General features: G+C 41.0%; 2 protein-coding genes across 5 annotated transcripts in view; one reads left to right on the top strand and one right to left on the bottom strand.

Moving 5' to 3' along the window:
- RNF11 (ring finger protein 11) overlaps window positions 1-3,433 on the top strand; it is a 47,221-nt gene extending 43,788 nt beyond the window's left edge. Inside the window, exons 2-3 of the mRNA XM_070786557.1 lie at window positions 153-322; window positions 1,490-3,433. Of these exons, the coding sequence (XP_070642658.1) occupies window positions 153-322; window positions 1,490-1,661 (342 nt within the window). The 3' untranslated portion in view covers window positions 1,662-3,433. The remainder of the gene's footprint in view (window positions 1-152; window positions 323-1,489) is intronic.
- An 8,050-nt stretch (window positions 3,434-11,483) lies between these two features.
- The window catches only part of TTC39A (tetratricopeptide repeat domain 39A), a 50,618-nt gene continuing 47,396 nt past the window's right edge, over window positions 11,484-14,705 (bottom strand). For all 4 annotated transcript variants that reach the window (XM_070786554.1, XM_070786553.1, XM_070786556.1 and 1 more), the window contains exons 15-18: window positions 14,556-14,667; window positions 14,044-14,158; window positions 13,000-13,116; window positions 11,484-12,487 (exon numbers count right to left, since the gene is read on the bottom strand). In XM_070786554.1, coding sequence (XP_070642655.1) covers window positions 12,364-12,487; window positions 13,000-13,116; window positions 14,044-14,158; window positions 14,556-14,667 — 468 coding nt within the window. In that variant the 3' untranslated portion in view covers window positions 11,484-12,363. The remainder of the gene's footprint in view (window positions 12,488-12,999; window positions 13,117-14,043; window positions 14,159-14,555; window positions 14,668-14,705) is intronic.

Raw genomic sequence — 14,705 nt, 5'->3', positions numbered from 1 at the left:
TTAACAGAATTTGATGCCAGTGCGTATTTGTCCAATTTCCTCCCTCTCCAAGGTCCCCTCCTCAGCCCAAAAAGGAAGAAACAAAAGGAAAACATTACCTAGAAAACAGATTTTTTAAAAAATAATTATTTTCTCCATTTTAAAAAATTTAGGAACAAGTTCCAGTTCCGGTCTATCATCCAACACCTAGCCAGACTCGCCTAGCAACTCAGCTGACTGAAGAGGAACAAATTAGGATAGCTCAAAGAATAGGCCTTATACAGCATCTGCCTAAAGGAGTTTATGACCCTGGAAGAGATGGATCAGAAAAAAAGATCCGGGAGTAAGTTTTAATTTATACATGTTTCAAAGGTCTTTCTTCAGAGATTTGTTTTTTAAAAATATTCTGTTGCATTTTAAGAGTCAGATATTTAATGAATTCTGGGCAAAAATTTGTTTAGATGTAGAAATTAAGAATTTTCGTATAAAAAAGAATAAACGATGGTACAAATTCTGACCATTTTATAGGTTGTCTGTGTCCATTTGGATGACAGTTAATGTCAGTTAAAAATTATTTACCCGTGTAATAAGTGTGAACTAGTACCAGCATTGCTGGTGGCCTAGTCAATTGGTAAAGCCGTTTGGCAATATTTCATGGACCTTTAGATCTAAACCCTTTGAGACAGTTAATTTTAGAGACCTATCCTAGAATATGTACCTCACTTCAGCTCCCAGAGTTTTATGTGCAGAGATAGTTACCATAGTTCTAGTTAGTGAAAAACAATAATAGAGGAATACTTCGGTAGGTTATATAGAGGTTAAAATTGTTTGCTAAGGATTTTAGTGATATGAGGAAAATCTTATCTATTTCTTAATTTATAGAATAATTGTACTAAGTCTGATGAGTTATATATAAAATTTTACTTCAGGGAGATTTTTCCTTCAGAGTTCATTATTGTTTGAGAATCCCTGAGAACAACTATTTTCCTTGTAGGTTAAGAATGATCTTTACCAACACAGACATAAAGTAATTTATTATGCTGTGCTTGGCTGTTTGAGCTGTAGCACCATTTAGGGTTAGTGGTTCTGTATTTATATGTAGTTATTAAAGTGAAAGCTTCCTGGGCTTACACTGAAAACTCAGTTCAAATAAAATTAATCTAACATGGTTTCTTATCTACTAAAGCTTCACATCCTCCTTAAGGTGTCTTCTGTAATATGTAGCTGTTTTTACAAGCACTGTTCTAGCAGTGGACTTGATTCCTATCTGATACCTTTCTCTTTGTTGATTGCTCTCAAACTCTTCAAATTCCCAGGTGATTGAAATAAGAGATTGTAGCAGGATAACGCTAAGAAAAAATTCCGTCTGGATGCTTAGGTGATAGAATGACAGGAAGCCGTTTTTGTCTGTTCATATTAACACTGTCTTTGTAATACGGATTTTAAAGAGTATTCTAGATAGATCACTTGTCTAAAAATACTCTCTCATTTCTCTCCCTCACCCCAACAGGTGTGTGATCTGTATGATGGACTTTGTTTATGGGGACCCAATTCGATTTCTGCCGTGCATGCACATCTATCACCTGGACTGTATAGATGACTGGTTGATGAGATCCTTCACGTGCCCCTCCTGCATGGAGCCAGTTGATGCAGCACTGCTTTCGTCCTACGAGACTAATTGAGCCAGGGTCTCTCATCTGACTTCAAGTGAACCATCATTTTTGGTGGTTTTGATCTTTTGTCACTGAGCCCAAAGAGCCAGGGATTAGGAATTAAGATCATGCACAAAAGTTTCCTAAAATTTCCTGAATGGCTGCAGATGTTGGGGAAAGTACGTGATATTTTAGAAACTTAGGGGGAAAAGTAGGATGGTATTTTTATGTAAAGCCTTGACCCAGTGTTTAAAAATATAATTGTATTTAGATCTTGTTATTGCTCCAGTACATAGGAATTGTGTAAAGTGTTACAGCAGCTGTATATGTTTCAATTGTGTGTGTCAAAGATTAGGAAAAAGATAGTGGTTGTTTTTTCCTAAATGAAATAACTTTCTTCTTCTCCCCCACCCAAATTCTTTTCTGAAGTTGCTGGCATTTGGGTCAAGGTTTTATTAAAAGCTACATTTTATAACACTGGCACAAAAAAAGTAGTTTTAAGCTTGTTTGCACAGTTCTTTTTTTCCATTGGAAATGGAATTCATTGCCTTAGGTCTTTTTTAAATAGTGTATTATTATCGTTGGGGCTGGCTCTATGCTTGAAAACCAGTTTATTTATAACCTGTTATAAGTGCTATATCTGTTTGCAGTTAGGAAATGCAGAATTCAAAGTGATCTCCTAGCTTGTAAGCAAACTGAGATGCACTATCCCTTTTCTATTAAAATAAAAATCAGTTAATGTGTCAAGAAACCAACTCTAGTGAAGTCAGGTTTAATATTAGCCTTTCTTATGTGTTTCATCTAATTATTTTGGTTGTTAATATGGTGATAATTATTTTGGTTGTTAATATGGTGATAATTAAAAGTCAAGGTAAATTTTAAATATTAGGAATTCTGATTTATTCAGCTTGAATTATGCCACCATGCTTATGTAAAAATGAAAGTGGCAACATGGTTAAACTGAGAAAGTTTCTCAGTTGTAACAATTTTGATTTTTTCTTTCCTGTGACCTTCCCTGTTGTCTTGAACCATAGCAAAAGGATACTGCATCTCTTGTTGTATTGCTGAGGTTATTGAAGTTACATAAAACACATCTCAGTCTCTGTTTCTTGGAAGGAAAGTCCTGCTAGTTGACTGACAATTCTAAGCAGGGAGAATTAAGATAAATGTGTTTAATTAATGTTTTGCACACAAATGCAGAATTTGTATAACCACATGACATCATAGTTGTGATCTCAAAAAAAGGACTTTATCTTTTTCTTGCAGTTAAATGTAGGAATTCTCTGAAACTCTAAGCTTCTGAAGTGTTAGAGGTAGAGATGGTCTAGCAAAGATGTAGTTTGTAATGTTTTATCCATTTAGCATGTGTTTATTTTTTGTTATGTACTAGAAGGTGACATATTTGTTTGGCTCAGTGATAATTACAACTAAAAAATCATTCATTAGCGAAAGGAGAAGCAATCTCAACCTTAACAAATCAGAAATGTTTCTTATTATTTTGTATTGAGTTGAATATTTGACTCTTTAACACTTTTCTGCATACAAAACACAAGTCAAGTCTCTTGAAGGGTTCTTCATAATTGTATTATAGAAGAATTAAGTATGTTATAAGCACTTAAAGATTTGACATTCAACTGTAGCAGTATCCATGTTGGTTAATTTTCTTATGAGCCCCATGATGAGTTTGAGAAAAATTGAAAGAAATTATAGATTATCAGGTTCTGTTAAATTGTTACATGTATCTTGCTTAAGTTTTTGTTCATTAATTTATATCCAATTACATAAAGCAAATTTGGAGGAAACACCTGAAGTTGTGCAATATTTTCAGCGATATTTTTTATCTTTGTGTTTTCTACTTAAACATGATGTCTGTCATCAAGTGTTATAGTCAGACTTTCTTTTTTTCTAGATTGTCAAAATTGGTAAATGAACATTTTTTTTTAATCATCTTCTATGTTGCTATTAGTCTTTCTTTATTAACAGGTTTCTTTTACAGAAGTTTGGCGGTAATATTGAGGGAACCAAGATTGAGCTGAATTTTTTTTTTTAATAAGGTACTTTGTATTCTTTAATTTTGATCTCCACATACCATGTTAGGAACCATCAATTTTGGCTTTTACCAAGTTAAATAAAGTTATAATACAGTTGTAAAGGGCTAAAGTTAGAATTGATTACATAAGAATCAATTCTCCCAAGTTATCTAATCCTTTCTTCAGAACACACATGTATAAATTTAATTAATTGCCTTTAGTTTTCTAGGTATATATATAAACTTTGGGGGAAGTATTTTTTATGGCTTGGCTTTTACTATCATCTAATCATAAGTTTAGACGCTTGGTAGCTTCTAAATTTTCTAAAGCAAATAATAGGCATATTACCCTGTTATCCAGCATAATTGGGATTGGGTAAAACGTGTTCAGGCTTGGCTGTAGGATTTGAAATGTCTGAAAAGCCTGACCAGGAAAAAATAAAAGAATCTTACTCTTTTAAATGTAAACCATAGAAGAAATACTTTCAGATACTTGGAGTTTGGTTCACACAAACTTTTTAAATGCTATGAGTGTTCTTTATAAGACATCTCTTATAACAGGTATTGACTCTCCCAACTACTTTTGGTGTCTATATGACATAAAGCAGAATATATAGTGAGCATCGAAGTAACAAGTTCTCTATGTGCAAAGCTCCTCTTTAGGGAAGCATACATTTTTAAAAAGGATTAACAATAAAGGAGTACAAAGTAAAACTGCCTGTGGTCCTTAGACTGAAAATGGCAAATAGAAAAGGTAAGTTTTTTGGCATAATTCCTAAATGTAGACAGTTGGTGGCCATGTTTGCTTACAAAGGCATTGGCTAGCAGATCAGTTTCTCAGAGTCAGCTGAGGACACTTGACACTTGCATGTTAAGTGCATCATAGCTAATCAGCTGATTTTTTAAGCCTTTAAATTTGAAACCAGTGGACATGAGAAAAAGTGGGTTTTTGGTTAGTATCTCCTGAAGTAATACTAAATTTACTCACCTGAATTTAAAGGTCATCTGTTCTTTTACTGGGTCGGGAAAAAGATCGTTTGTAGCCCCTGCTTGCGTCCCGTGTAGCTCCCCTTTCCTAGGCTTCCCTAAGACTCAGGCTCGGCGCGGCTTGTCCACATCATGTGAGGGTGGCCATGGGAGCCCTCAGGGTCATTCAGTCATATTCTGACTGCCTTCTGTTACTCCTTTGGAGGACAGAGTTTAATTCCTTCTAATTTCTTCCTGGTCCCACTTCAGAAATATTTTGCCATCATTAAATTAAAAAGTGTGGAGTAAAAATGTCCAGCTACAAAATTTCATCTTTGCACTAAATGTCATTACTGATTGACCCACTGTTAGGTGACTGACCTGAGAGCTATCAAGAAATGGCCTGCGAATTTTTCTTCAGTTCTGTATTGTCAGAACAGACACTTGCTTATGGCCAGGCAGTAATTTAATTAATGCTCATAATTTGGATTTAGACAGAGCTTTAGTTTGTAGAAATTTCAAGTGAAACATAAGGATTTAATGGGAATGACTGTTAACTGCTCGATTACATTATATAAAACACCTTAAAATGATGCTTTTTCTGAGTGGTTTGAAAGATGTAGCAAGTCCACTTCATGTATTTAGGGAAAGTTAAGTGGACGGTTTGTTTTCTCTTCACATAAATTATTGTTTTTAACTAGAGAAAAATACATGGTTTTTTAAGCTCTAAGAGTTACATTATAACACAGTAATGTTTGTATTAAAATGCCATATAGAAGTTAGTATGAATGAGGCACATGTAATTTGGGAATATTAAATGTACTCTGTAATGCCTTTTCTGAGAGCCTCTGGGTCTGAAAACATCAGTATTGGGTGATTGTTTATTCAGGTTTTGATTGTCCCAATAACAGGTATCCAGACTTTGCTTTTTGATTTATCCTTCATTTTCTTGCATGGGAACAGAAAATGCAGATAAATTCCTTTACAACTCATTTCTTGATCCATAAACCGTTTGTTAAGAGGCTTCAGTAAAATTTTACAAAAGGGGTTTGTACTTAACCTGCACCTTTTAATTGTCCACATTGTTCTTCGTTACATTATCGCCCTGAGCAATGTGCATCAGCCCAGGACAGTAACTGGATACATCTAATTAATGTTACTGAGAGACTGAAGAATTTAAGGAAACTTTAAGAGGTACTGACTTCTCTATTTTTGTTTTTTGAGAAGAGTTAATGTCCACTGGAAGACTTTAGTTATCTTGGATGCTTTCCACAGTAAGTTTGTTTTTGTCTGCATAGTGAATGAAGCAGCATTATTAATAAGGTCCAGATTTTAGGCATCTAAAACTGATTGTGATCAAATGAGAAGCACTGCCTGTTTGCCTTGAACACACTGTAAGCAGTGCTTATTGACTGTTTCTTGGTGCTGAGAGAAAGAAGTTGAAAAATGCAACTGAGGGTTTACTTCAGGAGTCTGGTCATAGTAGTGAACTCTGAATGATTACGAGAAAATTCCCTTTTCTCTGGGAGCCATATAGTAGTTAATCTAGTCATTTTGGATCCAAAAGCAGGTTGTAGGTGTTATGTGAATTGGGAAGCCTGGGCTATCTTAGCGGAAAGACGTTGAGATTGGCTTCCCAGCACTATCCATACCAGAGGTATGGGAATAAGCTACATTCTGCCAATTACAGAATCAAAGCCAGTCTCACCTTTGAAATAATGCAGAATAGTGATCTCTTTCCATGAGGGTAGCTGAACTCAAGTACAGATAAGTTAATGGCTACAATTTTAGAGTATGCACCGAAGGGAAGTTGTTTTCCACAAACTATTTTTCCTCATGGCCCTTGATAATCACTATAATGTTATTTTGATATGAGGAATAATAACCGTTCTTCTAAGTAGTGAGATGGATGCTAGCTGGGCATTTTCAGATTGAAGCTATCTTTAAGAAATCACGTTTATGGGTTTGGATTTCAATAAACTGCATTGCTGATTTCTCATGAAGAGTAGAGAACATGAAATGCCAACTCACATGGACACTTAGAGCCTGATTATCACTTAGCATATTGAAAGTGTTTTCCTCCCCCTAAGTGTCATAGCTGGTGAAGAGAAGATGAGGTGTTTTAATGGCAATTCACATGAAGCAGGAGCAATTGGTGGTGGTGACATTTGGCATGGCACTGGGTTCCCGACTTCCATGTTTAACCTTATATGGTACATTGTTCACACAGCAGTTAAAATAGTTGAGTAAATTGGATGATGTCGTTCATCTGCTTAGAGCTTTTAATTGCTTTCTGTTGTTTGGAGAATAAAATCCAAGCTCCTTAATGGAGATAATAGATTTTCTGCCTCTCTCCTTTAATAATACTCTACTTTTTAAACTTTTTGTGCTTTTTAAAATGCCAAGCTCTTCCTGTCTCAGGTCTCTTGTGGTTTCTGTCCTGTGGTTCACTTCCCCAGATTGTTTGATGGCTGGTTTCTTATCCTCTGTACCAACAGTCCCTGTTTATTCCATGGCCCTAATTTGTTTACTTTCATTTGTTTCTGTAAGAGCAGGACATTTAGGTGCTCAGCAGATATTTATTAAGTGAAGGGAAGGAGAAAGCAGGGAGTCTGAGCATTTCTAATGGAGTGGAAGCTACCATCAAGGAGGTTCCCATTGGAAAGTAGGGATCTTACAAAGATTTTTGAGGGTGGCAAGGAGGACAAAGGCAAAGCTCTTCTGGAGTGGGCAGCTTGCTGGTAAGCCTTGTCTCTAATCAGGACTGCCCCTTCACCTGGGAATCAGCTTTTGAAAGAAAGGACGTATAGTGGATACATGTTTTTGTCTGCCCAGTACCCCGTGTTTTTTAGTAATAACTCCCAGCCAAGTGTGTAACTGAAGATGGACCAATTGTAGCACCTCACGCCTTTGCAAGGTAGTTCTCACACTTCAGTGTGCATCAGATCCACGTGGAGGACTGCGATTGTTCAACCTCACCCCTACATTGAAAGGAGGGGACTTGGTAATTTGCATTTCTAACAAATTCTCAGATATCTAATGCTGGGAAGCCACCAGCCTAAGGGAGGAACATTTGAGCCAAGTCAGACTAATCAAGAGTCCTTATTTGGGGATTTTTCATACTAAGGAGCCCTTTTCTTCTGGTTACAAAGCTATAAGGATGTAAGGTCTGAACCACCATGCAGAAGAGTCAGTTCGAGAGCATCTAACACGAACAAAGTGAAGGGTTGGAAAAGACCTAATGGATGCACTTGAGCCATTGATTCAGTTATCCCCTAGGCCAGACTCACCACTGCCTTCCCACAGTTCATGTGGGCCAATACATGTACCTTAATATACTAGGGGCTGTTTGTTTAGTTAGGCTATTTATTTAGTTGATTTCTTTTTATCTTCAGCAGGCCTGTGAAGCAGCTGACATTAGCCCCATTTTATAGAAGAGTAAACTGATTCTCAAGGCAGTAAAATAATTTAAATTCAAGCTGTACTTATATCCACTATCCCATGTAGATAATAGAACTTACAGTTGCTATGTTTAGTAGATCAGGCTTTTCTCTTATGGATTTGTTCACTACCTCTTTTCTATAGATGTCTGCAAGTCACCTCTACCCCAGGGGCAACAGATTTCTGGCCCATGAACCACTTTGACCCACAGATGTGAAATATTTGGCCAGCCAGCGCTCTTAAGCACTTAAATTCTAAGAGTGTCTTCAGCATCATATGCTTCTAAGTTTGCCAGTGTTCCTACCTCTCAGTGTCTTACACCAAATCTCTTCTAGCATATGGTTTGGACTCAAGCCACAGTCCAGGCCAGAGCCTCTGCATCAGTTCACGTTCCATCTCTGGAACAGCTGGCTGGAACTCTACCTCTTCAACTGGGATTAGCTCATACATTTTCCTCCAGCATCCTAATTTTATGAGCAAATATGGTTGTTTAAGGATTGCCTTTGTCCAACTTAGACCCTGCCCCTACCTCATAATGCCAAGTGCCATGTGGGGAACCATGCCACACAGACATAATTCCATGCACTCCAAGCCAAGGATTTCTAGTGTTTGAGTTGTTAGCCAGTACCTTTTCCTTACTTAACAGTGGCCCAAGAGTCAATTAAATCAGATCCAACTTGAAGCTAATAATTGGAAAGCTTGACCAGTATTTAGCAAAGCATGAGCTTTAGAGTTCAACTGCTTGGCTTCAAATATTTCTGATGTGTAATAGCTGTCTGGTCTTAGCGAAGTTGTTTAACCTGTGTCTCAGTTTTCTCATCTGAAAAATGGCAGTAATAGCCCTACTTCTTAGAGCGGTTTTTGAGGATTAGATACGTGCAGACTACTTAGACTCACAACGGGTAAGTAGCACTTACTATTTAGACGTCCACAGCAATCATCTGTAATTCTGTATCTTCTCAAAGTAAGGGCTCGATTATATTTTGTCATTTTAAGAGCTAAGTAGACAGCGGAAGCAACTCATAGACTGCTCACTTCGAAATGGATTTTTAAGGCCCTGAGGCTCCTTGTTTGTGGATTTACTTCAGTCACCCTGCCAGACAGTGATGAACTTTGCACCAGATTTCCACAGAGCTGTGCTAACTCAAGCAGAAAGGCACTTTCCAGCCTTGGAAAACTGCATCTGAGGGTGAGGGTGAGAGGTTCCCATTTATTTATTAGTGAATTAGTGTGATGGTGCTAAGGGCATAACAGGACTGTTGAGAAGGCACACTGCTGGACTAAATTTGAAGCAAAGAGGAAGACTGTTTTCCACTCCTTACCATCTTAGAAGAAATCAACTTGGGAGTCACTCCAGAGAAAAGTATCTGGATTTTATTCCCTTGTTGAATGATTCAGGCACTCAGCAGGCTGGGGCTTTCTAAAATCCCCCAGTGCTCCCTTCAGTTGCTGAGAATCTCCCACTCAGACCTGAGCCAAGTATTTGGTTGGTGCTGGCCTTTCAGAGTCCTGGCTTCGCTGTCGGGTCATGGCTTTTTTGCTGTGAATGACGATAGCTGTCTTGGAAACGCTCCTATTCTGACTTGAGAGATAAGGAATAGGGAATCCTGCCAACATATGGGAGAGCTGATAGGGACCAGCACACTGCTGGAAGCTACCCTGCCAGTTCAAGGCCCGGGACCAGTGAGAGGCAGAGTAGACTTTGTTGCCAAGAGCCTGTTCAGAGCATGTTACACAGTTGCTGCTCCCTGAGTTCCTCTGTGTGGCAAGGACTCAGACTTTCCGCAAATGAGGATTAGTTGCTCTCTGGGTGTCCTGGACCACTGTAGAGGCCCCTGATTGAGGGGGTCTATCATCACTTCTGGTAAGCCACCTGGCAACACAAGCCTTTGACAAAAGATAGGAAGGTACAGATCCGTTGCCTCTTTTTGGAGATGAAAGCCCAGAAACAGACTTGACCAGAATTAGAACTGTTGACAGCAGGAGAGAGCCTTAATCTAGTTCAAATTACTAAATTTTAGAGGCTCCATGACTCCCAGGGTCACACTGAAAAAGCAGTAGTAGCAAAGCAGGGGCTGCAATTAGGTCTCCTTACCTGGAGGCCAGAAATCTCCTCACCCGATCAGCTGCCTTTCTAGGGCAGATGTGCTAGGAAGGTCTGCAGTGTTAGAGAAGCAGTGACCAGCAATGGCTCAAGACACAATGAGAATCTCAAGACAGCATTTTCACCTTCAGAGGCCTCTGCACAAGGATACAGTGGTGGTAGGCACCCAGCGTTTTCACCTTCCTTCACATACGTGTTTGTTTTTGGCCATCCAGCTTGCAGGATCTTAGCTCCCTGACCAGGAGATCAAACCCTGGCCACGTCCGTGAAAGCACCAAGTCCTAACCGTTGGACCTCCCTCACAAGCATGTTTGAGGGCGGAGCCCAAGCTGCAGGTAGGATAAGGGAGACAAAACTGACAGGACTGCAGCCAGGGCAGCAGACAGACGCTAAGGTGCTGGGGGGCTAACTCGTGACGCCCAGAAGGAAACAGCAACAACTAGGACATCACCCTGGCATGAAGAGTTTAAAAACACCTAAAATGAACACTGAGATGAAGAAAGGTTTTTGTAAACGGCAATTTTACGTTTGGAATGCAGTGACCAGTGCTGCTTTTATACTGCAATGGTAGCATTCTGATTTGTGAGGGAGGCCAAGACGCCACCCTGTTCAGCAGCCTAGCTCCAGTTCACCCCTTTCACCTGCCCTGCTGGGCTGGGCACCCAGCATCCAGGCTGTGGAAGAGAGAGAGCTTGCCCTTTGTGGAAAGCATTCTTTTGTCTAGTTCTAGCAAGATACTGGAGCTTTCCTTCGGTAGCATTTCTGCTCTGACAGTACACTAAGTGCAAAAGAGGATCTTTTGACTGTCTCTTCAGTCGAAAATGAGAATATGCTTTACCTAAAACCCATAACTTCATTCAGTATCAGTCACAGGAAACTTGGTTGTATATTAATTGATTAAACCACCCTGTCCCTAGCATATGCTTAAAAGTGTTTGCTAAATACAGCAGGCTGGAAGATGGGAAAAGTCTTTGGTCCTTCCCTTACAGAAACTGCATTTGTGTGTTTGAGTTAGTCAGACACTTTAAAGGGCCAGAGGATAAGTGTTGAAAAGAGCTTCTACTCAGCTCCATCTGATTGTTGCCTTGTGAAAATGAGGCCCAGTATTGCCAGATTTTTTAAGTAAGAAGCCAGAAACCAGATTTATTTGTGAAGTCTCCCCATTTTTAAATGTTTGTTAACTTATTCTGAAAATTTTAAAACATTAGGTTGTCTAAATAAAACATGCTTGGGCCATATAGCTTCTGACTGAAACTTTCTGCCCTGCCCAAGAATTCAAGCAACAAAGTATTTTACTGAAATAGATGTTGCATGATCTCTGAAGTGTATAAGTTTTATTACTGAAATATAGCTTTTCTCTTAACTGAAAAATCTAAAACATACATAAACAGGCTAAGAATAAGCATTCTAAGAAAAATGCTATTAGTAAATAAATGTACTTTGAAGTATAGAAGATTTTTTATCTTTCATAAATCATTCCCAGTGGTTTCAGTTTGGCGTATAGCAGACTAGTGTCTGAGAAACTTTACCTGCGAAATTTCTTGGCTTTGGCACAGAAAGGGCTCCCTTTCCTTCAGGCCTCGAGATCACCATTCCTTGGTAGTGGGAATTGATGTTTTTTCCTACAAATGGACTCAAGATTATCTCACTAAAAATACATGTTTGATTGTTTTTTTCAATTGCAGAATTACAAAGGGGCTGTAAGAAGTAAGGTAGTGGGATTGTGTGAAACCTGTGTTTAGCCCTCAGAAATCTCGAAGCCTGAGGTCCAGATCCTCTTTTGGGTCCTTCCAGCCCTGGAAGCTGAGACCTCGCTGAAGTCTTAACAGTGATTTACATACAGGTGGTTGGTTGGTGGTTTTTTTTCCCCAAAGCCAACTTTGATTCCATCAGTGTATTTCTAAGGAAAATGTAAACTGTTCATACATTCTCTTAACATCACAGTGAAAAACAAGTACCCGTATGTGTGACAGGGCAGGCAGGGAGCTCCACCTGCTCCGGCCTTGACAGAAGCCCTTGGCCGCACTGGTGAACATGCTGGCTTCACTTCTGCACAGACACCTATGTCGTGCTGTCCCACTGGAGCACCGGTGGACCCCAAAGGCAGGGCAGGGGGAGGGGTTCTTTTTGAAATGTTTCCAGGAGCTCTGTCCAGCTGATTCTGTCTTCCAGCCTGGGACTGCTGCACAAAACTACAAGGACACTGATGAGACCATAGATCTGTTGCCCTTTTCTAGGGAAGACTTGGCTTGGAGTGTGGCTGCCTGGATTCGAAAATGTGTCCTTGACTCCATGGAATAATTCTTATAGTTTTGCCTGGAAGAGACCAGAGAATCAGACATGTGAAGCTGCTCCAGGTTGTGATTTTTCCCTTAGTCTGAGCTGTGGGAACCCACTAGCCAAGGAATGTTTTTAAAGGCTGAGCCCTATCTCTGTTTAAAGAAAGAGTTGGGCTTAAATTTAATAGGGATTACCTGTTATCTTGCCTTCTGGAACCACTCTTGGTCCTTTGGGGCCCAGTATGAAGGAATGATTTCAAGATCCATGGGCTAGAAGGCAGGAGACCTGCACCTTCACACCAGCCCTGCAGCTTGCAGTGTGACCCTGGATAACTCAGTCATTGAGTCTGGGATTTCAATTCCTCTTTGGTAAATTAGGGAAGAAGCCTCCCTATACCAGGTGAGAACTGGGTTCCCCCGGGACACGGGCCCAGCCTCTGGGCTGCCTACACTGCCTTTGCCAGCACCCTCTCACACTGCTGCCTGGCACCTCTGCCTCCCCAGAGCTCATGGGGAACAAAGGCCAGACCAAGGCAAATCAAGCCTTACTTGGCAGTTTCCAAGAGTTTGACAGCCTCTTCATTTCTGCCTTGCTCCATAAACAGCAGGGCCAGCTCCAGCAGGGCATTTGGGATCAAGTAGTGGTCATATTTAATCCTCTTTTCACTGTAGGACAGAAGAAAACACGGCTTACAGGCTCTTCTCTTGAGACATCCTTTGGGCACGTCCGTCAGACTCCTCCTGAGCGTCTCCCAAATGGAAGGATCCAATTCATGGTCTCATGGGGTTTTCTGACCTGAATTCCAACTTGGAAGGTTCCCACTATTTAGCCCTAGAAAGACTTAAGAACCACAGCAAAGCCTTCCAGTCCTCTGCACCTGGGCCCTGAGTCCCTGACAACCTATGGTTCACGTCATGTCCTAGGCCCACCTCCACCTCAGTCCCCAACCCCACCCCACTCCCCACTGCCGCCCTTTATTTCATCTGCAACCCTTTCCCTCTAGGACTTCACCTAAGCAGGGAAGGACTGACCGCTGTCACCTGACTTCAAGTCTTTCCTGTGTCCAGGCATTAGCACATGCTCTACCTACTCCACTTAAAACTCCTCTTTCCTTGCTTTCTCTGCCTGATAAACTTGCCAACTGAAGTGGCGTTACTGGAAAGCCTTTCCTGGCGTCTAGCATTATGTTTAGGTCCTTCCTCCTGGCACCTGCTGGCCTCTCTGCTTTCCTCTGGCACAGCCCTCACCATACCAGATTAAGTTACCTATAGCTGTCTCTCTAATATCTGTACTCCCCAAGGATAGACAGTCTCAGTTACAAACTCCAGGGGGCACCATTCACAGGAAACACTGCAGATAGGCTCCTGTCGCTGGGCATTCTGGTGGCCCTGGAGGACAAGGTCTGAATGATCTGGGCCTAGAAGGGTCCTGGCACAAAACAGAAGCTAGTACATGTGAAGCGAGTAGGAGCAGGCCAGAGTCAGGCACTGTGCATGTGTGCGTATGGGAAGAGAAACCCAGAAAATGCCACCCTGGAGCCCCGGGCCCAGCAGTAGGCCATCTGGAGTGACAGCAGCCACAGAGGCACTTACTTGGCAGAGATGATCCTGAAATTCTCCTCAGCCTCCTGGACACGGCCCAGATATTTCAGACACAGGCCTTTCAGCAGCTTCACCAAGCACTCGTCATCCACTGAGTACTCATTCTCTGAGAATAGGGGAGTGAGGGAAGACAGCTTTGTTCATTTTCTCAACACTCATGGAGCCCCTACTCTGCTGGGCCCTGGGGACACAGAGATGGCTCACACATGGCCCCTGTCCGCAGGGAGCGCACATCTGGGGAGGAAAGACAGATACTGAGACGATGACAATGCAGTGAAATCAGGACTGACTGAAGGAAGCTCGGGGCTTGTGGAAGCCCAGCAGAGGCCCTGATGCTCCCTGGGGGACAAGGGACAGCTTCTTGGAGGAGCTGTTACTGAAAGGCAGAGGACAATTACCAGGGCAGAGAAGTGAGGAAGGACATTTTGGGTAGAGGGAAACTTCAGCTGTAAAGACCTGTGGTCAGACCCAGCCTGGCCAGTTCAAGGGCCTGGGGTAGTCACCTGGGCCCTTTTCCAGCATCTCTTCAGCCTTGATGATAATCTCAAGGATCCCATCTGTGAGTTCCGGCTGCTTCCCAATCACAGCGTAGCCATTCCAAATGTACATCATTTCCTAGGGGCAGGGGAGCAAATCAGTCCTAGGTTTCCTCC

Source organism: Bos indicus, chromosome 3 (genome assembly GCF_029378745.1).
Source record: "Bos indicus isolate NIAB-ARS_2022 breed Sahiwal x Tharparkar chromosome 3, NIAB-ARS_B.indTharparkar_mat_pri_1.0, whole genome shotgun sequence".
NCBI classification, from domain to species: domain Eukaryota; kingdom Metazoa; phylum Chordata; class Mammalia; order Artiodactyla; family Bovidae; genus Bos; species Bos indicus.
The sequence above is the reverse complement of the archived record's forward strand: the minus strand, read 5'-3'. Positions and strand labels throughout refer to the sequence as shown.